Source organism: Pseudomassariella vexata (genome assembly GCF_002105095.1).
Source record: "Pseudomassariella vexata strain CBS 129021 chromosome Unknown BCR38scaffold_22, whole genome shotgun sequence".
NCBI classification, from domain to species: Eukaryota; Fungi; Ascomycota; class Sordariomycetes; order Amphisphaeriales; family Pseudomassariaceae; genus Pseudomassariella; species Pseudomassariella vexata.
The window spans coordinates 187,776-211,527 of NW_024467977.1; the positions used below are offsets into that span (position 1 = coordinate 187,776).

At 49.6% G+C, this 23,752-nt stretch overlaps 7 protein-coding genes across 7 annotated transcripts; 5 read left to right on the forward strand and 2 right to left on the reverse strand.

The window, feature by feature from the left end:
- Positions 1-693: 693 nt before the first annotated feature.
- Positions 694-1,468, forward strand: BCR38DRAFT_490509 (uncharacterized protein; the record flags this gene model as incomplete). Its single annotated transcript, XM_040864530.1, has 2 exons — positions 694-1,005; positions 1,202-1,468. 2 exons carry the CDS (start codon positions 694-696, stop codon positions 1,466-1,468), a joined length of 579 nt encoding a protein of 192 aa, XP_040710198.1.
- A 1,027-nt stretch (positions 1,469-2,495) lies between these two features.
- On the forward strand, positions 2,496-4,452 carry BCR38DRAFT_450741 (uncharacterized protein). Its single transcript, XM_040861403.1, has one exon. It carries the CDS (start codon positions 2,836-2,838, stop codon positions 4,162-4,164), a length of 1,329 nt encoding a protein of 442 aa, XP_040710199.1. The 5' UTR covers positions 2,496-2,835; the 3' UTR covers positions 4,165-4,452.
- Positions 4,453-6,966: 2,514 nt separating this feature from the next.
- Positions 6,967-9,125, forward strand: BCR38DRAFT_355564 (major facilitator superfamily domain-containing protein; the record flags this gene model as incomplete). Its single annotated transcript, XM_040856959.1, has 5 exons — positions 6,967-7,335; positions 7,383-7,580; positions 7,660-7,880; positions 8,002-8,441; positions 8,524-9,125. The coding sequence occupies 5 exons, from the start codon at positions 6,967-6,969 to the stop codon at positions 9,123-9,125; spliced, it is 1,830 nt and encodes a 609-aa protein (XP_040710200.1).
- A 142-nt stretch (positions 9,126-9,267) lies between these two features.
- On the reverse strand, positions 9,268-10,800 carry BCR38DRAFT_450749 (uncharacterized protein; the record flags this gene model as incomplete). Its single annotated transcript, XM_040861404.1, has 1 exon — positions 9,268-10,800. A coding segment is annotated over exon 1 (642 nt), but the record flags the coding sequence as incomplete, so codon positions are not given.
- A 973-nt stretch (positions 10,801-11,773) lies between these two features.
- BCR38DRAFT_450752 (uncharacterized protein) lies at positions 11,774-12,856 on the reverse strand. The gene has a single exon (XM_040861405.1). The coding sequence runs from the start codon at positions 12,776-12,778 to the stop codon at positions 12,056-12,058; it is 723 nt and encodes a 240-aa protein (XP_040710202.1). The 5' UTR covers positions 12,779-12,856; the 3' UTR covers positions 11,774-12,055.
- Positions 12,857-19,755: 6,899 nt separating this feature from the next.
- Positions 19,756-20,441, forward strand: BCR38DRAFT_414376 (ubiquitin-conjugating enzyme/RWD-like protein; the record flags this gene model as incomplete). Its single annotated transcript, XM_040858928.1, has 2 exons — positions 19,756-19,782; positions 19,848-20,441. 2 exons carry the CDS (start codon positions 19,756-19,758, stop codon positions 20,439-20,441), a joined length of 621 nt encoding a protein of 206 aa, XP_040710203.1.
- Positions 20,442-21,244: 803 nt separating this feature from the next.
- On the forward strand, positions 21,245-22,380 carry BCR38DRAFT_115101 (uncharacterized protein). Its single transcript, XM_040853415.1, has one exon. It carries the CDS (start codon positions 21,539-21,541, stop codon positions 22,310-22,312), a length of 774 nt encoding a protein of 257 aa, XP_040710204.1. The 5' UTR covers positions 21,245-21,538; the 3' UTR covers positions 22,313-22,380.
- The last annotated feature ends 1,372 nt before the right edge of the window (positions 22,381-23,752 follow it).

The window sequence follows — 23,752 nt, forward strand, 5'->3', positions numbered from 1 at the left end:
GTCTTCATTGTCGCTATCATCTCCCATATTCTGGCACTGGCTCTGGAAGTGACGTCGCGTAGCCTCGTAGAATTTGAACAGCTATTCCACGACGACACAATCCGTCAAGAGGCACTCAAGTTTCTCTTACGCAATGAGGTCCCGCCATCGGCAGAACGAAATTATACCTTCGATTATATCGACTCTTCTTTAGATGATGTCTCTAGTTTAATCGGAGAAAGGGATAGATTTGACAGAAACCATAAGGTTTTCTTCCCTGCAGCTGAAAATCTATTTTAAATCAGTGGAACTCCAGACGGGTATTGGCGAGAAACGGCTCTATTCTGAGTCTAGAGCTAAGTATTTGATGCCCAAGTGTCCTGATTGCTATCAGGGGAATGAAATGAAGGAGTTGACGGGCGACTTGATGAGTTGAGGCTTGAAGTCAACTGAATAACAGTCCTACACCTTGCCTTATACATTCTAATATGGTTGTATAAATGAAGGAATGAATGACTGCTAACTGTATTGTTTGTATGGAAGGAAGAAGAGCTAAAGCTTATATAGATAGTCAGAAGGACCTTCAGGTTTGACTGTGACATTTATGATATATCAGCCATTGTTGGATCTTCGAAGTCTCTAGTGTGTCAGTGACCCTGATATGTCCGCATCCAATACGGAGCGTAGGTTTGGTCCCATAACCATAACCTTGACATGTGGCCCAGCTCGTTCAAAAGGATTGGCATATTTGAACATTGCGACGCCTTGAACTCTACCACCGATATCTGGGACGAGAAAAGAAGCAAACGCGCAGTTCGCCGGCAGTTGGCGCGGCAGAGCTACCATCTGGAGGCGCTCGCCGTCAGCTACGTAGTCGACGCCACGCACTTCTTCAAGCCATCTTGGACCGCTGTGCCTCCTATACACCCGCCAACCCCGGAAAATCTACAAAATCTCAACCTCCCTCCGACCTCATCGCTGAGGACGGATACATCGGTGCATTGTAGGGCCTCCTGGAAGATGCTGGTAAGCGGCCAAGAGAATACCAGTCCTACGATCCACGGATCAGTGCAACGTCGCAAATGCTAGAGCTCGCTGCCTTCAATATTTGGCCCGCTGCGAGTTGGAGCGCCTCCATCAATTGGACCAGCACATGGCAATTTCACTTCAGCGGCGAGGTTAGGGTGCTGTGGAACGGGTTTCGCAAAGACACAGTGTCCAGCTCAACAACGTATCAGTGGAGCTTCTGGATAGAGATGGCCATGGCGGGCCGGCCACCTTTATCCACACGGTTTCTGGTAGTTGGTCCGACGTCATTGATGGAGATGAGGGAAGAGAGATATCCGAGGAATCACCAGACCCGATGGAGACTGAACGCATTAATGACCCCTTGGAAAAGCTTGAGCGCCAGTCTCGAGGACCAGAACAGGCCCACAAGCAAGCCGGATGCGATGAGGAACGCGAGACCTTGACTACAAAAGCTTTCTAGACGGCCGAAGTGAAGAGAATTCAAGCTCGCAAGGTAGGTCAGGGCAACTGATGTGATCGATGCCTAAATCAACGGACATATGAAGACTAGAGGACAGGCTTGCATATATAACGATATCAACAGATTCAATTCTGTCTGATGAGATAGGTCCTAATCAAGGTCACAACCAAAAGTAATGCGGTCTGTAATACCGAATCTGCAAGTGTGTGATGCCTTTGGTGATTAGTTTCACGACCGTGGTAATGGTACAATAACCAAAGGACAAACGCCCCAGGAAAGGCAGCGTGCTTCTGCGATAGCATCATTCGAGAATACAAGTAACTTCTTGAAGAGGTGGTATCTTCATGAAATGCAAAATCCGCAGGATTGACGATCGTCAAACTGGTATGGGATGCATAGCGCACACCGTTGGCATTATTTCATCCTAGCATATTCCAGTACCAGCCAGCCGGAATGACTACTTTATGTCAAGTTTAATACACTGGAATATCGGATAAGCCTATATTGATCGACACGTTTATCCCATCATACTGCATACTATTATAGTAGTGCTGATAAGTTACCCGGATATTCTAAAGGTAGGTTTGAGTCGGTGTAGAGGTGCGGCGTTTTATTTGGTGGTGTCGTGATTTGGGATCAGGTGCTGTACTTTTACATATGAACCCGAGGCGTTTGATATGGTTATCATGTAGCAATACAGAGACGTTTTATGAAGATGTCGCACTGAGATTATGGAGTCCTGATCCTGAAAATCTGCTCACTATGCTGGGGGAAAGGCCAGCGGGCACGCCAACTCCGTCGACGTGTGACTTCGGCATTTCTAAGCCCGAGTTCGGGGCCGAACCGCTGCTTGCTACCTGAGCAGGACTGGACTCATTTGCATGGCGCGTTTAGCGTCGAATCCAGAACGATCCGAGCGTTCATTCATGGTGTCACGACAGTTTTATCTCGCTTATGTACATATTGACAATATGTGTGTACGTAGTAGTAAGACCGGACGATCTCCGTCCCGCACTATGAGGCATCAGCAGAAGAAAAGTGGATGGTGTATTGAACCACCTGCTGTCAATATTCTGTTTAACCCACGCATTGATTCAAGTCGTCACAACAGTATGGCATCGCTTACGTACATATTACTGTCAATATATGTGTTGTAAGACCGGACCGTCTCCGTCCCGCACTAACAAGCCTCAGTAGAAGAAAAGGGATGGTGGATTGAACCACCTCCAGACCAAAATCTATTTAAGCCAAACGTTTTCACGGAATGATGGACAGCATTTGCAGATCTTGAACCAGCGATCAACCTGAATGTTTCAGGAAGTTAGCAGTCACAGAACGTAATACCCACACCACAAGCTGTCACAGCCATGACCTCCGTCGTCCCCAAAATCGCCATCGTCGGCGCCGGCCCCGCAGGCCTGACGCTCGCCCGCCTCCTCCATGTCTCAGGCCTCAAGCTCGAAGTAACTCTCTTGGAGCGTGACCTTTCTCCTGCCTCGCGCCGAGAACAAGGCGGCACGTTGGACCTGCATACCCACACGGGTCTCGCCGCGATTAAGAAATGCGGTCTTTGGGACGAATTCCAGAAGCACGCTCGCTACGACGGCCAAGAGGTAATTTTGATGGACAAAAATGCGACGGAGTTGGTGCATAAACGCGTTACGTCGACGCTGCAGGACAGACCCGAGATTGATCGGGTCTGGTTACGGAAGATACTGTTGGACGCAGTGCCGGGCTGTTGGATTAACTGGGGGAGGAAGGTTAGGACGGTGACGGATGATGGGAAGGTAAGACTTGATGTCTTGGCTGAGGGGAACGGTGGTGAGGTCAAGGCTGAAGGCGCGGAGGAGGAAGGACCGTTTGATTTGATTGTTGGTGCGGACGGGGCGTGGAGTAGAGTTCGGCAACGGTTGATGCCGCATGTGACGCCGAGGTACTCGGGTGTGAGTGGATACGAGGTGGCCATCTTTGAGCCAACAAAGACTTGTCCGCATGTTGATAAGATGGTAGGGCAGGGTATGTTCATCGGCCTATCAGATCGGAAGTCATTGAATGCGCAGCGGCTGGGAGACGGGAGCATCAGGGTTCGGAGTTGGTCCTATTGCCCTGAGACCGAGGCCCAGGAGACTCTGAACAAGTTGGGAAAGGAAGGGACGAGAGAGAAAATCTTGGAGAGGTTCGCGACGTGGGCGCCAGAGATGACGGAGCCGTTCAGACACGGGGACCTGGATTCGTTGATGCATATGACGCTGTACGAATTACCTGTCGGTTCTAAGTGGGACCACCAAAAGGGGTTCACGCTGATAGGAGATGCGGCGAGTCTCACAACACCGTTTAGTGGAGAGGGTGTCAACAAGGCGATGAAGGATTCACTCGAACTGGCTGAATTAATCGAGAAGAGCCAGGAACCGAACGATGACCTCACGCTCGATGAAGCGGTCCTGCGCTATGAGAAGTTGATGTTTCCCAGAGCTGAGAAGCTGCAGGCAAAGACTATACTCTACCGGGACGCCATGTTGGGGCCTAATGCACCGCTTGGACTCTTCAGCGATATGCTGAAAACCATAGCAGGTGACAGCCCCTCCTTCTTCGTGAGACTTCTGGGATCGGCGCCGGTTGTTGCGCTTGTGTATAGCTACTTCTGGGTTTACATCCAGATTGGCTGGGCTGTACGCAAGTTCTGGAGGAGAACGTAAGGATTTGACTATTTGGCATTAGACGGACGGTTGCCCTACCAAATAGAAGGGCACCTGGAGGAGCTTACAGCTTGCTCTTGTTACATCATACTCTCGTAGAAGGGATCTAACCCGGTCATGGTCCACTTAATCAACATAACTAGCATATCGCAATACGGGTGAGACGCTTCGTCTGTCTCTAGGTGTCTCAGGAGAAACTTGGTCCTCGGAACAGGACGGAGAAATCGAACGTACCTACAGACTATGTTAACCGTTATCTGCATGCGCTTCTTCTTCGACATGACGAACCGTTTATCCTTGCGTATAATACATTTCCCTGTCCGTCCTAGCCTCCTTAGCCTCCATGGATGGGGTTCTGGCGCAAAAGGTTACTCACCAAAAGTGTTGCAAGCAAGCCGAAAAAATCCAAATTTGCAAGATCGCAGACATGTTTAAGGAGCGTTTGACAATCTCAGAGAGGAATCGCATAAACTACGCGTCCTTCGTGCTACGCCATAACAAGCCCTGGAAGGCACCAACGGATGGTGATATTTACGTCACGATCGAAGATTTAGTGCTCATAGTCTCTGGTCTGCAGCATCTGAGATGAAATACGCCCAACCCAAGTTTGATGAGGCCATGCAATTATGTCATCCGTCGTCTGTGACTTTCCGCCGCACTGCTATTTCGATGACCCAGTCACCCAGTTGTTGAATGAGGAAACCACTTCAAAGACGCCGAGAGTTGCCATACTCGGACATTGTTGGGATAAGGCTCATGAAGTACGCCGAGAATGTAAAGGACGCGTTCCAGTCATGTGACACTAGCCATTAGGGTGCATAGGAAAAGTCCTCGGCTGTGCCAATGACATATCATCTCGGCGTGGCTGATATGGAGGTTTGATTTGGAATTCGCAGTAGGAACAAATGGACGGAGAGGTGAGATTCTATAGTATGTATTTCTAGCCCCCACTGACATTTGGATCGACGCAAAGGATTTTCTTGGAGAAGGATTTCTGAGCGTATAGCTAGTAACAGGCTGTTGGATACTACTACAGCCGGAACCTAGTTTGTACTTGTGTAACCTATACTTGAGGTACTTTAATAAAAGCACGTCGCAACTTGTCGCCATGATAGGGGTGTGTGTCACAGAGATATATGCATTGTTAGCTTAGTTACCACGGGCGTTGTCTCTTCTCACTAAATAAAATCAGAAGCACCATATAATTAGCTGCGTTACGATAAGCAGGATGCGATAACAGCATCTAGACAACACTGATATCTAAGCTGATTCTCTAGTAAGCACGAATTATCAGCTGGCAGATGGTTTGCACGACCACTGTGCTGACATGGTGGGCCACAGTCTGACCACCATGGGGATCTACGAGAAGTATAGCAGCTCGCCATTCGTGACAAAATGTGCCCTGTCTAGCCGCGATTACATGAGATATAATCGGTAGATCTCAGAGCTTTCCACAGCTTGCACTTTGCGTTCGCGACGCAAACTTTGCGTGTATGTCTCTAACGACCGCGGTCTTCCTTGCGGTCACTCTACCTTCCGCGCAACACTAAAGATGGGATGGGATTTCGAGACTAGGGTCCCTTATATTCATCTGGTGACGCAAGCATATTCCGCATGCGGCGACATTCCGAGTGCAATGGATTGTGAGATCGAAATGACACATCGACGTTGTAGATCTACCAGCGGAGCTGCCGTGCAAATGCCGTGCAGCATGTTGCACAATTTCGGAATTCCCCGAACTTGACAGATGCACTGCGTCGGCTCTTAAAAAATACGCAGCAGACTATGGGGCCTAGGGCCGAGGCGGGAGCTCTCGTGGGCCCTCTCTCGAAGTTGATCAAGTATGGGGTGAGATAGAGTCACGCCCACAAGGATCAGCGCATCTGAGAATTTCGTCCCAGATTGTCTGGCTGTCCACGTCGTCACCATCGTAAGCTTATCTCCCTTCGAACTTAATAATCGACAGGGCCATCGCTCTCGGACTGTTACATCCAACCCGACCGCGTGGTTCTCAAGTCGCGAGAAGTAGGTTTCGGTATGTGCATATCAACCGCTCCCGTTCCGGATGAACCTCCTATTGGACCACCCGAGCGCGACAAGGTTTCTCGACTATAAAATTGAGGATCGCGGACGTTCCCGAGCAGGCATCGGGAGATACACAGCTTATACTTGCTTCACCGAAGCCAAATCATCGTTACGCTGTCTAATCTGATCCCACAGTCTTGAGTTTCTTGTCATACGTTTGGCGCACCGACACCATGTCTACGTTTAGTCAAATTAAAATCCCGAAAACCCATGGTCTCGGATACACGCCCACTCGTCTCGCAGCCAACTCCCCATAGCCCAGAAGGACATTGGAAGTTCTCGTGGGCTGAAAGGCGTCGGGATCCTGGCGGTTAGCCCCATGTATGACGAGGTTCCGCTTTTTTTCTAAATTCGCATATGGACGAGCATGACATGATCGTGCTTGCTTCGCCCTCATGGGTAGCACTAACATGCACATGGCGTTTCTGTGTTGGAACAGGAGCCTGCCTGCTCCAGCCCGCGGGCCAACACCAAATCCATCTGTTCTATGCCATTAAAAATAAGATAGGTCCCCATGCAAATGTTGTTAATGCCATTGGTCGAGTTTTCTTGTAGAACTACGTTTGGCAAAGTAGTACCACATAGAAACGATCACTCACGATGGCATCAATACGGCGCAGCTCTTCAGTCCTCCGTCGCGAACAAATGGCCAGGCTTGACAGCAACCGGTACACGCTAAATTTACAGCTGCCGCCGTATCGCCTGGAAATACCGTCCATGCTGGAATTCTACCGAGGAGACCGTCGCAGCGATGCTTCTGGCATTCTCGCGGAGCTGCACGAGTCCCAAATTGACATCCTTCAACAGCCGGCGTTGATATCTGACACGGAAAGTACAAGAACCGCCGAACTGGACGTGACGGACCAAAACGTAGACACTTTCGTTGACTCTTCCGAGTCGGCTTATGAGAAGGCGATCCGAGAATCGAAATCCACTGGTGAACAAGGACTGAAATCATCAAACCCCGAGGATGGAGATGAAGCGCCGGGTGAGGCTGCAAGTGCAGACGAATACCCCAGCGGCTTCCGCCTGTATATGGTCGTTGTCGCGTTAGTCCTCAGTATTTTCCTCGTTTCCCTAGACATGGTGAGCCCGTCCGCCCCTACCCCTGACTTAAACGTGCCTAACACGAGTTGCGGACCATCGTCGCCACAGCAATTCCCAAAATTACAGACGAGTTTCACGGCCTAGCCGACGTGTCCTGGTACAGCGCCGCGTTCTTTATGACCACCGGTGGCTTCCAGTCGACCTGGGGCAAGGCCTACAAGTACTTCCCCTTGAAAACGAGTTTCCTCCTCTCCATCGGCATGTTCGAGCTGGGGAGTCTGATTGTACGTTTTAACCTCCAATATAGTTGATCCCTTGGCCCAATTCTGCTGGCACTAACAATTCCCCTTCCCTGTTTCGCAGTGTGGTGCTGCTCCCACATCGACGGCTCTCATCGTCGGCCGCGCCATTGCGGGAATAGGGGCTGCCGGCATTGGGTCTGGTTGTTATACCATTGTGGGGTTTTCGACTGAGCCGATGAAGAGGCCTGTGTTTACGGGGATTCTGGGCGCGTCGTATGGTATTGCAAGTGTCATTGGGCCGCTACTGGGAGGTGCATTTGCTGACAAGGTCAGTTGGCGATGGTCAGTCAACCCATTCCCCCCTTCGGGCTCCACTGAGCACACCTCACGCATAATCTGACTTACCACACATGACTTGACATCCTCACTCGTCCTACTCAGACGAAAACTGACTGTCTGCCAGGTGTTTCTACGTCAACCTTCCCATCGGCGGCGTTTCGGTCCTCGCCATCTTCCTCTTTTTCAAAACGCCCTCGGCAGCCCGCCCCCAGGAAGCCACCTTACTCGAGAAGATCCTGCAGATGGACATTGTGGGCGCCTGCATCATGATGGGCGCCGTGATCTCGTACATCCTCGCCCTGCAGTGGGGCGGGCAAACAAAGCCGTGGAACTCGCCCGACGTCATCGGCCTGCTCGTCGGCTTCGGCGTTATTCTCATTCTCTTTGGAATCTGGGAATACACCCAGGGCGAGCGGTCCATGATTGCGCCCCGACTATTCGGGAAGCGAAATGTTTTCGTGCCGTCCATATACATTTTGTGGTTCGATGGGGCCTATTTTGTGTTGATTTATTACCTGCCGTTGTATTTCCAGGCTATTGATGGGGTTAGTCCTACGGATTCAGGTGAGTTGATACCAGCCCCTAGTTCCTGGCATGGCTCGCGGGAAGCTCCACCGATGCCGTGCTTATACCAGGTGACCAACAGGCATCCGCAACCTTCCCCTCATCCTCTCCGTGACCCTAGCCGCTATTGGCGCAGGTTTCTTCATAAGCGCCACCGGCATCGCCGCCCCCATGATGTTCGTCAGCGCGGCCATCGGCATGGTCGGCTCGGGTCTGCTCTTCACCCTGGACATCGGTACCAGCTCCGGGAAATGGATCGGCTACCAAGTCGTTGCTGGTGCGGGCTTCGGCACGGGCCTACAGATCCCCATTATAATCGGTCAGGCCAGTGTTGACCCGTCGGACTTGAGTTCTGTCACGGCCATCTTGCTGTTTTTCCAGACCATCGGTGGGGCTTTTTTTGTCTCGGCTGCTCAGGTCGCTTTTGCGAATGGTTTGATTCAGAGGGTGCAGATTACGGCGCCGGCTGTGAGTCCATCGGATTTGCTGGCGACGGGTGTTACAATGATTAGGGAAGTATTTAGCGCGGATTTGCCCGGGGTTCTGCTGGCGTACATGCATGGCATTCGGATCGCTCTCGGTATGGGCATTGGCTCGGTGGGCGTTTCTTTTGTGGTAAGCTTGTTCATGCCTTTTGCGAGGCTGAATCCGAACGCTGTCAAGGATTTGGGTGGTGCTGCTTGAGTTTGACAGACGGCTCGTCTCCGGGAAGGGAAAAAATGAAGTCTTCGGTTATATACAAACACTTAAATCCGTACACGATCCTTTATTGGGGGTGGGGGGGATAGAATACTCTGTTCATCTGCACAGCTACCACTAGGTGGGAAGGTACGGCCAAGTACAGGGCTACAAAACCCCGCCCCAAAACCAGAAGTAACCATCATAAAAGAAAAAAAACATCCTTTTTTGGCCTTCATATAAATCTCCACTTACAGGCCAGTCCCCGACTTGTTCGCTTAGTAAAAGCATGCCGTCGAAAATATCCACACATGGGATCTGTGAGCTAGGTGTATTTCCTACTTGGACAAGACAAACATAGACTGAAGTTTTGTTTAGTAATTTTGTATGTGTTGGGTTGTTAACCTAACCTTCTCCTTGACAGATGCGAGATGCGAAGCTATGCCGTGGGAATATCCAATGCTAGACTACACCAAAACTTTTCCCAGTATACCATTGGATCCCGTTCCCATGCCCGATACCCAGAACGCCATGTACGCCGTCCTCCAAATAGACTGATCATACATCATTTTGGTACATGTTATGCGGATTTCCGTCTTCTACTCGTAAAACCGTTCGATCCACTCATGCTCCAACAAGTCCATTGGCGCCGGCCACCACGACATCAACGGCCCCTCTATCGCGCCAACGTGGTACTCAGGCATGACAAACTTAATGGCTTTCTTCGTCTCCTGCCCTGTCGTCTGCGTACTTTGGTGCGTAGTCCTCGGACTGCTGGTAATCCTACCATCGTCCTGGCGTCCCAAGAAAACAGGAAAGTCGACCTCCTCGCCGCAAATGGCCACCTTGTGCTCCTCATGGTGGTGATTATGCTTATGCGGCGGGTCGAACAGGTAGCTCTCCATCTCGCAGTCGCTGAGGTCGAACGAGGAAGAGGAAGTGGAGTTGCTTTCTGAGAGCGGGGTGTGCGAACCCGTGGATATGGGGGTCAGTGGCTCAAAAGTGGGCTGGGGCGAGTGGCGATGCGCCGAGACGTCGTTGATCATGATGATGCCGGCGTGGTCGGCCGGGTGCATAGACTCAACGTAGAGGAGCTCTGAGAGATCGTCTTCATTGTAGATGGCGACCTGAGGAGTATTGGATTTCTTGTAGTCATTGTCGCTGGCTTTGGGTTTCATGGCGGCAGGTTTTGCGACCGGTTTGGACTGGAGGGCAAGTTGGTCGAGATGGAAGATGTCGCCTTGCATGGTTGCGATTGTGTTCGAATATGAATGTGATTGGAGGATGTGCTGCTTTGTGCGTTGCTATTGGCTGTGACTGTGCTGTCTGATGATGAATCCAGATGGTCTCGATTGAGTGCTGGGCTTCAGCGTATATAAACTCAAGCCAAGAATTGACCACATAGTAATACCTCCCGGATTATGGCCCTCGGAATTTTCAGGTGGCCTGATGAAGAAGCTCTGTACGAGAAAGATGGAAATTAGTTGTCTGACCCAAAGCAGCTGGAGCCGTCAGCCTAACTCGCCCGAAACCTACTCGTCCAGGTTGTCTCGAGCCATTACACTTCGCAGGGCTTGTCCGACGGTCGATGCGCTGTTCCGGTGGTCGTTGCGCTGTTCCGGTGGTCGTAGGCGGGCTCCGAATGGCGTGGAAAAATCGAATCAAGGGGCTGAAAGTCGTATGATCGGAAATGACCGGGTTGGCTTGGGGAAACCTGGGCGACCCCCATGCAGCATGGGGTTCCGACTCTCGCCGAACCCCAGCAATTGACCCTACATTTTCCTATGTAGCTCAAATAAGGGACACGACACAACTAGATGTGGAGAATTCAGAGCCAGAGGTCTTGATGACATGTGAAAATTCATGACACCAAGGTGTTTTTCCAGTTTGACTCGCCCTATCAGGGGCAATCCAATTGCTCGGATGGCATACCAACATCACGATCGAAGCCCTCTCCCAGCGGACGCAGAAACTGCTTGTCAACTAACAGACCGCTGGAAGCACCTAGAAGTATGCGGAGCTCCACAGTAATGCGCGGTTACTGTATGACTTCAATAGTTAAACATATCCGGCTACACGACTTAATAACTCTGCGCAGTGGTTACGATGGTCAGCTTGCTTATGCAGGTTGCTTAAGTGGTTGTTGGCGTTGTCACTTCTGGGGAGGGGGTGAGGGCCCAGGGGGAAATAGTGTCTCAACTCCCAGTCGTTACACGGGCCACGGTGATATACAACATCAAAGTTAGTCCTGAACGCCACCTGATGGCCACAGGCCGAGGTGCAATCGCATGGCCCACCTTACTCGGGTAACAGCATCCTGTTTAGAATGTACGTCAGGTTCAAGCTGAGTCAGGGACCAAGGTGGACGACGGTTTCCCACACACTACGCAGAAATCTACATCAAAACAACGGGTCGACATGTGAGCAACATACTCAACAACAAGTTTCGTTGCAATTCTCCTAGCTATGGTTTCATTGGGCCATCTTGCGGTCCTGTAGTCGTTAACATGGAGGTCGCGAGGTTAGTAATAAGCAGGGCTCGAGGGCTGAGCTCCCAAGTTAAGGTTTCTACATTGTGGTATACGAAAGCATATTGAAAACACCAGTGTTATTTGTGGGGGTCTCTCCCCTAGAATATGAGTGACACGAACGGACGTAAATACCTACGCCTTTCAATATAGTGCATGGCTACTGCCATTAATTACGTATTCGTTCATGGCAACCTTTTTACGTCGGATGTATACCCACCTGAATGCGACCCGTTTTATATGTACCCTTTGGTGCATATTGAAAGACAAATTTCATGGAGCAGAGTTGGTTAGAGTCAGGTGTGAATAATGGATTAATTGTCACTCGCTCACATCCAGACACGAAGAAAAACAAAACGATCTCCACTATGTACGTAAATTCACCTCCGCAACTCTCTATTGAAATCTTCAATCTCTAACCCAACACCCCGAAAACCCCACCTCAGTCCTAATCGGCTCCTCCCAAAGCTCCGCATACTTATCGGTGACATCAATCAGAAACTGCGAGCAATGCTCCGTATGCCCAAAACTCCCAATGACGGCATCAAAGCTCTTCTCGTCAAAAAACGCCTTGAATTGCTTCCGCCACAACATGTTACAGTGAACAATGTGATCCCGCGTGGACGTGTAGTAAAAGTCCACCTCGGACATGGCCTCGATGCTCGGCAGCTGTTGCGTACGGTTCAAGTCCGTGTACCCCTGCCACGTCCCGTCTTCCTGGTATTCATCGATGGACTCTTGGTCGATGCACGCGGGGTGAACCCAATTGTTGATTAGGATGTCGTATTTGCAGCCAGCGGCGCGGGCTTCTGCGGTCGAGTTGCCGCAGGTGGTAAGGTGGGCGTGGGTGGTTAGGTTGTGGGGGGTTGAGGGTGAATTGGTGGCTGGCTGGCTAGGAGTTGGGTGGTTTGCAGAACAGCTGGGTGTGGTGAAGATGATGACTAGGATCCAGAGAAAGGAGCTGAGGATGAAGACGAGGGAATGGGACAAGAGAGGGGACATTGAGCTCCAGCGGTGCTTGAAGAATTCAGTACGATCCCTACCATATTGGTAGGAACAGTTGGCCTCGTCTATTGTTGGGTCGTCGTCTGAGTATTTTAGGAATGGATGGTTATCAGTTGCTGGCAACATTTTGGATTTGTTTGCTGGCTTTCGTGTGGATATTGATTTAGACTGGGTTTCGAAGAATAACTAGAAGTGTAAATAAAGGAATCGATTGATATCATAATAAAGATTTCTGTTTTGATAGTACTCTCATCTATGCGTATTTCAGAGTTTCGTTGTTCGGACGCTGTTTCATTGGTCTTAGTTTCGTCACCACCTACCTGGCGATGAAGTCTGTGCTCGAGCTTGGCCAATACAGCTTCTGTCGCAGATTCGGATCCGGTAGAGTTGGACATTCAGTAGAACCGAATACCTTCATGTCTTCCATCACACGATTCTTTCCTCCGAAGGTAGTGTAGGTGTCCAAGCTCCCATGACGCAAAACGCTCCTCGTTGCTGACCAGTTCCAGCCAAGGACAGCGCAAAGATCGGACGAGCACTCTCAAAAGCTCTATGTAATGTTTGCAGCCCCGGGGTGCCAATTGTGGTGTAGGTCCGAACGATCTCTGCACCTGTGTTGTGGTATTTGCAGCCAAAAGCCACAGTTGCTACCCGAACATCTAGAATATCCGTAGGGCATCTCAAAACGCCCTCAATATTTTCAGCTTGTCAAGCTCTTCAGCGATGTGCTCATCATAGGACAAGGTGTCAAAAAGCAATAGATTTCTAAGTATCACAGAAAGTAACCGTAAATCGGTGTGAAAAAAGAAGACCGCTATTGTAGACCTAAACTTGAACTATCGGAGCAGCTACTGCTGAAGTAATATCTTGGGCCCTCATACTACTCACACCGCCCCTTTTAATGAGCCGATCGACGAGTTGCACCCATATATGTGGATAATGTTGAGTCTATTCCTCATTTCAACGGAAGTATAGAAGAGAAAGAGGAAGTTAGTGTTTTAACCGCAGAACGCATCGTCCTTTGTTTCTACCCGTAACAGCCGCTTGCGCCCCCTTATTGACCGATTTTACCAAGAAAGGAAATAAATCCACCTATGAGGGTGGCTGACCGGGATATTTTATGCAAATGGCGCATTCACTTCCCAATACACCTATAAGCATTGGCATTGGCTTTCAACTGTAAGATTTACGACCTGGAACGACATCCACCTCGGATCGTCATGCTAAAACTTGGTGCGCTCGTCAACATCGAAATACCCCTCATTGAGGCTCTCCTCATAGCTTTGCACCTGGAACAGCTGGTCGACCCAGCCCATGGCTGGGCAGAGCGCCCAGAGTTGTAGTCTTCCTGGCTGCTGTCGCGCCACTCGCACGACACGTCGGAGTTGGATAGCACCGCCCTTGAAGTGGGTGTTGTTATGCAAGGCATCCATGCCCGCGCTTTCTTAGATCCGGTAGAATGTTTCTGTGCCCTCTTGGAGGAAATCCCGGCCGGTGTACGTGATGACTAATATATGGACGGTAAGTTAGTTTCGACGGGGATGGGTGGATAATGTGAAATTTGAAGGGGTTGGTTACTCACATCTCCAGGACAAGCTACGATGATCAGCGCCACGAGAATGGGAACGCTAACATACATATCGGGACAACTAGAACAGACCTTCCGGTATTTCGACGAGGGTTTCTCTAGAAGCGCCCTCCTTGCCTTTACCGCCGTATTGCCCGTATGTCTTAAAGGACCGTCTCAATTTTGATGTAGTGTAACTAAACTATTTGCGTGCTCCTATGTCTTGTTCCTCGTCCTACAAGTCAGTGAGAAGACGCGGGGTTTGTTCGCAGATCTGTACATGTCCTAGTTGTCTCGGTTATATGATTGACTAACGTACCCCACAAGCAAGTTGGCCACTTTTTCTTGGCACCGTACGAACAACCTTTTAATTAGCATCTTTACACATACCAAGATGGGATCGAATTGGAAAGAAAGCGACATGATTCTAGCGTGTCAGGCGCTTCAATCGAAACCCTAATTAAGCATCCGACGCGCTGCCTAACTCTACAATGTCCCTCGTACAACTCTAGCTAACCGAAAACGCGGACTACTATCTCGACGCGATACTCGACAATCTAGTCATAAGCTTACGGAATCAGAAGAGTTAGCGGTCGTACAATATATACTTGACCTAGATTCGCGATCATTTCCTCCCCGGCTCCATGGTGTTGAAGCTATGGCTAACCGACTGCTCCGTGACCGTGGCGCTGGACGCGTCGGCGTCAACTGGGCCTCGAACTTCCTACGACGACAACCAAACCTTCGGACGCGTTTTAATCGAAGAATAGACTACCAACGAGCCTATTGCAAAGACCCTGACGCGTATCGCGCGTGGTTTACGCTCGTACGAAATACAATTGCGAAATATGGTATCCAAGAGGCGGATATCTATAACTTCGACGAGACAGGGTTCGCGATGGGCTTAATCTCATCCGAGATGGTAGTTACAAGTGCCGAACGACGCGGAAGGCCTCGTACAGTCCATCAAGGCAATCGAGAATGGGCTACAGTAATCCAGGGTATCAATTCGTCCGGCTGGGCTATCCCGCCGTATATTATTGTCGCGGGTCAAAACCACCTCTTATCCTGGTACGAGAATAGCCCATTCCCGTCCGACTGGGTAATCGCTGTAACCAAAAACGGTTGGACAATAAATGAGCGAGGCGTAGACTGGATTCAGCACTTTGATCGCTATACGAAGGATGGTACGAAGGGTGTTTATCGTCTTCTTATCCTCGACGGGCATGAGAGCCACCACTCGACTGACTTCGAGCTATATTGCAAAGAGCATACTATTATTACACTTAGTATGCCTGCTCATTCGTCACATAAGCTCCAGCCTCTCGATGTAGGCTGTTTTAGGGCTTTGAAAAGGTCGTACGGCAAAGAAATTGAAGACCTAATACGGGCGCATATAACCCATATCTCGAAGGAGGATTTCTTTTCGGCATTCTATAGGGCGTATCGTACGACTATAACTAAGTCGAATATCCAGGCAGGTTTCAGGGGGACAGGACTTATTCCGTACGACCCGGGATATGTGATTTCACAGCTGGATATTAAGCTACATACGCCTACACCTCCTGGGAGCTCGTCTGGCGCCCCCTTAATCTAGGAATCAAAGACTCCAAATAACTCAACCGAGGCGCAATCCCAGTCTGAATACGTTAAAAACAGAATCGTACAGCATCAGAATAGCTCCCCGACGACAATACTTACGGCTATTGACCAATTTTCACGTGGTGCGACGGCTGTTATGCACCGGTTAGTTTTACTTGAGGATGAGGTCACTGCACTTCGGAAGGCTAATCAAGAGCTAAGCCGTCGTCGAAGGATTAAAAATCGACAGCTACAAGATGGAGGATCTCTTAGTTTACGAGACGCTCAGGACTTATAGTCTCAACGGGATATTGAACAGCAGCTACAGGATAATATACGTGTAAGTCGTCGTCGTACGAGACCGACCGAACCACGCCGACGGCGCTGTAGGATCTGCGGAGAGCCCGGACATAATGCTCGTACTTGTGAGAATGATAAAGATACGTACGAGGAAGAGGATTCCGATTAGTTTGAGTTATTATTTTTTAGTTTAGTTAAGTTATTGAAGTTATTCATACGGTGCCAAGAAAAAGTGGCCAACTTGCTTGTGTGGCCAACTTGCTTGTGGGGTACGTTATTCAGTTTGTTGTTTCAGATTAGGTATTATAGCACCTGTTGTTTACAATGAAGCTAATAGCTGTAAACGCTACATTAGTATAAACGTCACCCCCCTAAGGAAGATAACCAGAATGCGTACTTAATTATTCCTCATAAACAAAATCTACTTCAAGAAAACTTCCAGCTTTTCCAAGAAGAATGAAACCAACTCACGTTTACGGTAGTTTATGGGTGAAATCATAACGATCGGATGGATTCATCACGGCCTGGAAACCAACAGATAGTGTCTGAAAAGTTTTGCGCAGTCAGGAATGAGTTGGTTATGTTGTTGCTACGTCCAAGGATAAGTTTACATGAGATGGGAAGGTACGGCCAAGGGCAAGGTCGGAGGCCTACAAAACCCCGCATCAAGCCAGAAGTAGCCATCAGGCAAGAGGGAAAAAGAAAACATCTATTTTCGGCCTTCACGCAAGATCTATATGTTGACGTTGATGCTTGATATGAAGGATAAAATTGCAAAAATAGGGTTCTCAGAGGGGGGTAGAAGTCTATGTACTTCATTCTTACCAGTGTCATCACTATCACAATATAGCAGGAGAGGCGTCACTCTACGCCAGTCCAGCCTACAACCATAGCTGGTAGTCTCTGCTGCAGTATGATGAGTTGTGAGTCTTTGTTGTTAACACCGTTCGCTTGGGATATTCAAGAGGCTAATAGGGTACTACAACGCAGAACTAACAAAGCTTAAAGAACCAGATATGTCACAAACGAAATAAAATATCTTAATAACAGGTTACCTGCAGTAGATCCAACGTACTATATCGACGTAATTAAATACGATCCCGCTGCACCTAGAGTCCGGGCCTGTTCTCTACGGCTAGTAGGCATTTTCTAAGGCAAATTTAGGTGTTTCCCACTTAAAATACACATTTATGCAGGAGAGAAGTGTTACGAAGCTTGGATGTTTCTTCTTAAATAGGGGCAGTTTCTACAGTAGCCTAGTTAAGGGCCCTATTGAAGCAGTAAGGGTGAAAATATCCCTAGTATTGACCTAGAGTTTTTAAGAAAGGACCAACGAACAACTCGTCTGCTGATTGCCGATTCCTCGCACCCGCAATTGATATTGACCCAAACGACCCTTTCAACCCTATCGCCCCGTCCCGCGGTGTCATGAGCCGAAATCAGGGGGAACTCATTACAGTCAAATAATTTGGGCTGGAACTCCACCGGTATATGGATAACCCTCGAGCCGTCGAAACAGGTAATCCGCCCGGCGCTAATTTCATAGAGAAACCGGCACGGTGGGCTCAGCTTCAAGTGGCTTCATCTTTCTTCTGCCTATTTGATCATGTTTGTCTTAACAACGTCGCGTAAGGGTCGGTTCGAATCCACGGACGCCCCATATTGTTGAGTCGCGGCTTTGTTTCTCTTTTGTACCCAAAATGGCAAGTGTTGTTGCATCCGACGATGTTGCTTTCGAGGATATGAAATAGTCATGACCCGGACCAAAGGACCTAACAAGCTGTGCAGAGGCGGTATCCCAAACTGAAACAATATGGTGGCAGTCACAACCTATGATCAACTAGGTAGAGTCAGCCCCGAATGCTATGGCATCGCCGCCGACGGCCAATCGGGATCGGTAATCCAGCATCCATCAGCTGAGAAGTCCAATCCGAACGTGTCCGCCGTATGTCCTGGGAGCATGCTTTCAGTTGCTGCTGCCCACCTCCAGTGCTTCAGAAAATGATCATGTCATCTTCACCTCCAGGCGCCTTCGTTGCATGATGAGAGTACCTGGAAACAGCCAGCACTGTAAACTCATTAAGATGAGCGCGGAATAACTGGCCTCCAGTAACAGATCGGGCACTAGAAGGGGTTTCAATTAATCGTACATCATGGTCTTAGAGTATCCCCGAGCCCAAATGCTCCCTGATGTAGACGGCTCCATAGCTTAGGTTTTACTAGTTAACTAAAGGTTCTGTAGCAGCCGAACCCTATAACCAGTGTTCAAGTTCCAGAGCTACTTCCCACGCCTGACTACCGTCAGCGAATGCGACAATAGCCTGGCCCCTAGATGAGAGTCGAGCGCATGTATACTTCAACGGCTTGTCGGCATCGATCATAGGAGACAGATCAATACTTGCCAGGAATGAGGTAGCCTTCTTGTCATATAACAGGAGGCAAGCTCCCGAGGCAGTATCCCACAAATCGAATGTCTCGTCCCTTACGCTAGCCGCAAGAATTCAGCCGCAAGGCAATAATTACAAAAACTGCAAGACCTTATTATACCCTTTCAATTTTTTATCTCGCCACTCCAATTGTCGTCCCTTATCATGGGTGGACGCACATAACGTAGGGCCGGAACGCTGTATTCATTGGCTACATTGGTCGTTCTCCAGTGCCTCAGGCATTCAGGGTTCAGAACACAACTATTGCTTGCCTCGTGCTCAGCCAAATCTGATCTGATCAACAGACCAACTGATCAAAGCAACACAGATTTCATTATCTTTGATTCCACACGATGACAACCGATGTGTCGCATTATCCTAGGTTTGGGAAGTTTCCAGTACTCCAGTGTGCCCCGGTGATGAACATGTTACAGTATGGGGGAATTCTGAAACTGACTGGCTCTCCAACAAGTTCATCTTTATGTGCTTAAACAATGGCTTTTTCCCCTTTGGAAGAGCTGCAGATTGGCAAGACATGCGTGTTGAGTCAGACCAGTGTGGTTTGGCATGATGGTTTGCAACAACATACGCCCATTCAGCTGGAGACAGAGACACGGAGTTTCAGAGGAGGTACTTCAAAGGTACTTCCAGGATAGGTTGACCTACACCTCTCCAGGCACGCTGATTGTTAGCAACTGATAGCCCCCACAATGCTTGGTTTGTTACTGGATTTTTATTGCGCTAGAGGTCATAATTCCCTTGTCCAGAGAAGGAGGTACTTAAAGCCCCATAGAATGTGTGTGTATTGATCAATCTCTAAACGAGAGGCATCTCCCATGCTAACAAGCTGATGCCTGGCGTGGTGTAGATGTAGATGCAGGTTACACTCAACTCTAAATGTTGGATCCCACCAATTAATACAAGAAAATGATTGGTTCTCGCAGACATACTCCACCAAGTTTAACAGCGGCAAGAGCCATCCGACGACCGGCAACCTTGATGGCGGCGGGGTAGCTTTGCCCCACACTAGACCCGTGTGCCGCGTGCTCCTGCCTGAGACATCGTCACTCCAAGACTGCACCGACATGACTTTCCCATCATTAAGTTGCCCTGCTCCTTCCATCCAACATATGGTACTTCTGCCCGGCTCCACCTAAAGGTATTATCAACAAGAAAGGTTATCTCATCCATCCCAACCGACGTCTCGATCCACTTCCACACCCTACATCATGTCTGGCATAAGGAGAGTCAGCAAGGTAGCTTGCGCCTTTCCAATCCTGTCTCAATTCTGCCCTCTCATGACCACTAATCTAGCTTCTAGGAGCTCACTGAATGCCAGGGTCCTCCGCCGCCCGAGGGCAAGGACATGTCGAAGGTCAAGTTGCAGGACGGAGCGGCCATCCTCCCCCCGACCACGATGGAGGGCATTTGGGCCAAGGCCGACAATAGCAACATGTACAGGTGGGATATCTGGATTGAGGGTCCTGCCAACACAGTTTACGAGGGTGGTATTTTCAAGCTGAAGATGGAGCTGCCTGAAGGTTCCGCTCCCAGCGGTACTGGTGGTTACCCTTTCAAGCCGCCCAAGATCAACTTCACGACGCGCATCTACCATCCCAACGTGACCAACGACAACACGGGCGACATCTGCCTCTCGCTCATCAAGACGGACGTCTGGAAGCCCGCCAGCAAGATCAAGGGTGTACTAGAGGCGGTGCGACAGCTGCTGATCGAACCCAACCCCGACGACCCCCTCGAGACGCGCATCGCCGAAGAATACAAGAACAACCGGGCCGAGTTTGAGAAGAACGCCAAGAGCTATGTGCAGCGATACGCGAAGGACACTTTGAAGGAGAACTCTTCAAAGACCACCACAAAGAAGGAGACTCTGAAGAACGCCCCGTCCAAGGTTTGAGTATGGAAACAACCTCCGATGATGGATCGGCCGGCTGGCGTAGGTGGCGTACATGGCAGGGAATCTCTAAATTGATTGTACTGAACGGGGGCAACATCGCACAAGTTGCATTTGATACCATGGGATAGAAACTGGAATAAAGGGCATCTGAAAGTTATCTTTTCATGGCAGACGTTGAGAATTGCGCGTAAGGGGTTGGAACAATCGCACCGAGGAAGGCACGCCAAGTATGGGGGCATACAGAGAGTTCTGGCATAGGCTCTGGTCCCCAACGCCCGTGTCAATGAGAAGGATTGGCCATCATCAACCGCATTTTTCATCAACATTCATGGATAGGGCCTTAGGACAAGTCAACTCGACAGTTTCGGATGTAATTGGGCCTCTTGACTCTTTCATTGGTTAAGATACCAGTCTTGGCTGCCACGGTGGTTCGCTGTGACTACTGAGACTGGCAGGCGTCGTCACACAGACCATACGAACACCTAGCAGCTCAGCATCACTCCATTCATCAACAACCCTACTTACAGGTAAGCTCCTAGCCCGTCACCTATTGTCTATTAAGCCAGTGTAATGCATTGCATTGTAGCAGTTTATTCCCCTGGGACTTCATAGAATGACTGATCTTGGTCATTCATTCATGGGACGTACCACGTACGATCGAACTTATCCCATGTTACCCCATGGTATCCTGTAATAATGTCTGCTATGCCATCTACAGTCCAGTCTCGCTTGCTTATTTCGTAGCAGGCTTCATCGGAGTAGCTTCCGTATATCGGATTCCTTCTGGCTGTTCTCACGTGTACCAGCTCAAGCGCTCAAGGCAAGCAGTCGCAACCCATCGTCATGGCCAGGGACCAGCCCACGCAGACGACCTGTGGGCTCTCGCCAAATCTCCATCTTCTCTGTTTCATTCTTCACTTAATCGTTGAGCAATCGTATTCTCGCTTTTTTTGGTCGATACCATCCATCAGCTTGCTACATCATCATCGTTGCTCTCTCATCAGCATTCATCTACATCACACAGGATCAGCATCACAGAATCATCAACGTACTTCGCGATCACGGAAGTAGACACGCAAACTCCCCCCTCATCCACCATGCTCGCCTCGGCTTTGTCCTCCGAGTGGCACCCCAATGACAAATTGAACGGATCCAATAACCCATCTCCTTCCCAGAATGGCGACCCTCCTGCCGACTCGGTTCAGAATGACGAAGCTTCGTCCCCAAACGGCAACCCCTCGAACCAGACCGGCGGATCCTCATTTCTGAGTCCGGTGCAGCACAACAACCATGGAGCAAATTCCAGCGACTCCTACATGACAATGGAGCCCACCGAGCACTCTGCCATCGAAAGCAAGGGACCCCCTCCAGCCTACACCATGCCAGGCCCTTCTGAACGACCCCCAACCAAGAACTACCGCGCCAAAGCCCTCTGGGCCAAAGTCAAATCCAAGCTGAACCACCTCGCCAGCCGCAATGCCGCTAATAATAACAACCCCAACAAAACCTTCAAACAACAGCAAAGAGACCAAGCCCGGATCCAAGGCACCCCGGATCACGTTATGTCGGCCCTGGCCTGCGCGGCTCCGGCAACCACGTTGAGAGGCAGCGTCCGCGATAAGCTGAAGAAGCCGTTTCGGCGAAGCGGAGGCGGCGCCGCCTCGAAGGGGCCACACGACAGAGAGGACGGCCCGGCGCTCGCTTCGGGCGCTTTGGCGGGATTTGAAGACGGTCCCGCGTTGGAGAATTACGGAGGTTCTGGCTTGGAGGCGCCCTGTGTGAAGTCGACCGGCACGGCCGTTGCTGGGGTTCCGGCGATTGAGGTGACTAGTGTTTCGGATATGGAGAAGTTAAGTAAGGAACGAACTTGAGTTGGAAGGAAGGATCGAAGGGGGGACTTGCATAACAATAGAAAGGGCTACGTATATGATGGCTTGGCCACAATACAGGAATTACAGCTTGCTTATGCCATGGGATATGAATACTTGTGACATAAGATAGCCGTGTTTATAAAGTAGAGTGATTCAGATGTATACTGAAGAAACGGAATTTTAGAGTTCGGCTAGATGGCTCAATGCCATGAAGAATAAAGGGACCAGTTCACGTTACCACGCCATCCATGAATGAGAACTCCATCAGTTGCCTGAAGAGCAATATATTGTCCACTCGGCTCAGTAGAAATGATCGACATAAATCAAGCATCTTAGTCTATGGATCATCGCGTCGCTGTGAACGGCGTATTTCCGTCGTGGCAAACGGACTAGGCCCGGAACCAGGACTCCTTGTTCCTCTCTTCAGTAGTATGCTATTTGGCGAATGCCCGTTGATTCGGTTGAATCGATGCTTTGGTCTCTCATGAAGTAGGGCTGGAGTGGTATGAGAGAATCACGAAATATCTTGCTAGCCTTGTTTCTCCATGGCGCCTAGAGTTGAGATAGTACCACTATAAGAGTAATTTACCTATACTTCTGATTTCCAAACAACCTTCCAGTCTATTCCGGTGAGTTTTAGAGTAAGCATTACGACAGGCAGGTCTAAGCCCGTCACTGTACGGACGGCCCACGGTGTTAGCGGTACTAAGGCCTTCGGCCACGATATCATCGAGGTCATTCGCAGCCATGGCGTCGATTCAGTGTCCCGTCCGCTTCTACAAGTGCTTTGTAGGTGTTGTTCCGAGCGCAGGCGCAAACACCTGGGGAAGCTGTAGGCCTTATTGCCCCTTTGTCATACTATTGGATGTAAACTTCGGATCTGTCCTGACAAGACGTCATTGTAGCTGGGGATGGAGTGGCGTGGAATAGTAACATTTTACTTTTAGCGCCGATTGACCATCAGTTGCTCTATTTAGAATACCCGTCTTATCTAAGCGTCCCCATAAAGTGGTCCCCTTTTTTACCGGCTTGATCATCCTAGCCTGGACCGCCAGGGTAGTTAGTCAGGGTGGAATTTCACTAAAACATGTGGAGGAGCTTATTACTACGTCCCTGAGGGTCGAGTTTGCAAACGCATAGGATATTAACTTGAAAATGTGGTCCTCAAGGGGGTCATTAGTTGTAACTGTTAATTTATAGAGATTGAGGGATTCAATCCTCTATTGATGACTCTGCGTAGATCCTGTCTTGATTGATCTATCTATCTGCTCTTGTTGTGTCTTCTGTGTAGCTATTTTATCTATGAGGAAGGGTTTTGACCCCATTTGTGCAATTGCCGCTACACCGCCTTCGGCCTAGGGCATAACCATGGCGCTCAATCCCACAGAGATCAGTTAAGTATTACAGGAAGGATAAACACCGCCATTGCCATAGTGCCAT

Coding starts and splice junctions, on each gene's coding strand:
- BCR38DRAFT_450741 (XM_040861403.1), top strand. CDS start 2,836: ATGACCTCCGTCGTCCCCAAAATCGCCATCGTCGGCGCCGGCCCCGCA.
- BCR38DRAFT_450752 (XM_040861405.1), bottom strand. CDS start 12,778: ATGTTGCCAGCAACTGATAACCATCCATTCCTAAAATACTCAGACGAC.
- BCR38DRAFT_115101 (XM_040853415.1), top strand. CDS start 21,539: ATGCTCGCCTCGGCTTTGTCCTCCGAGTGGCACCCCAATGACAAATTG.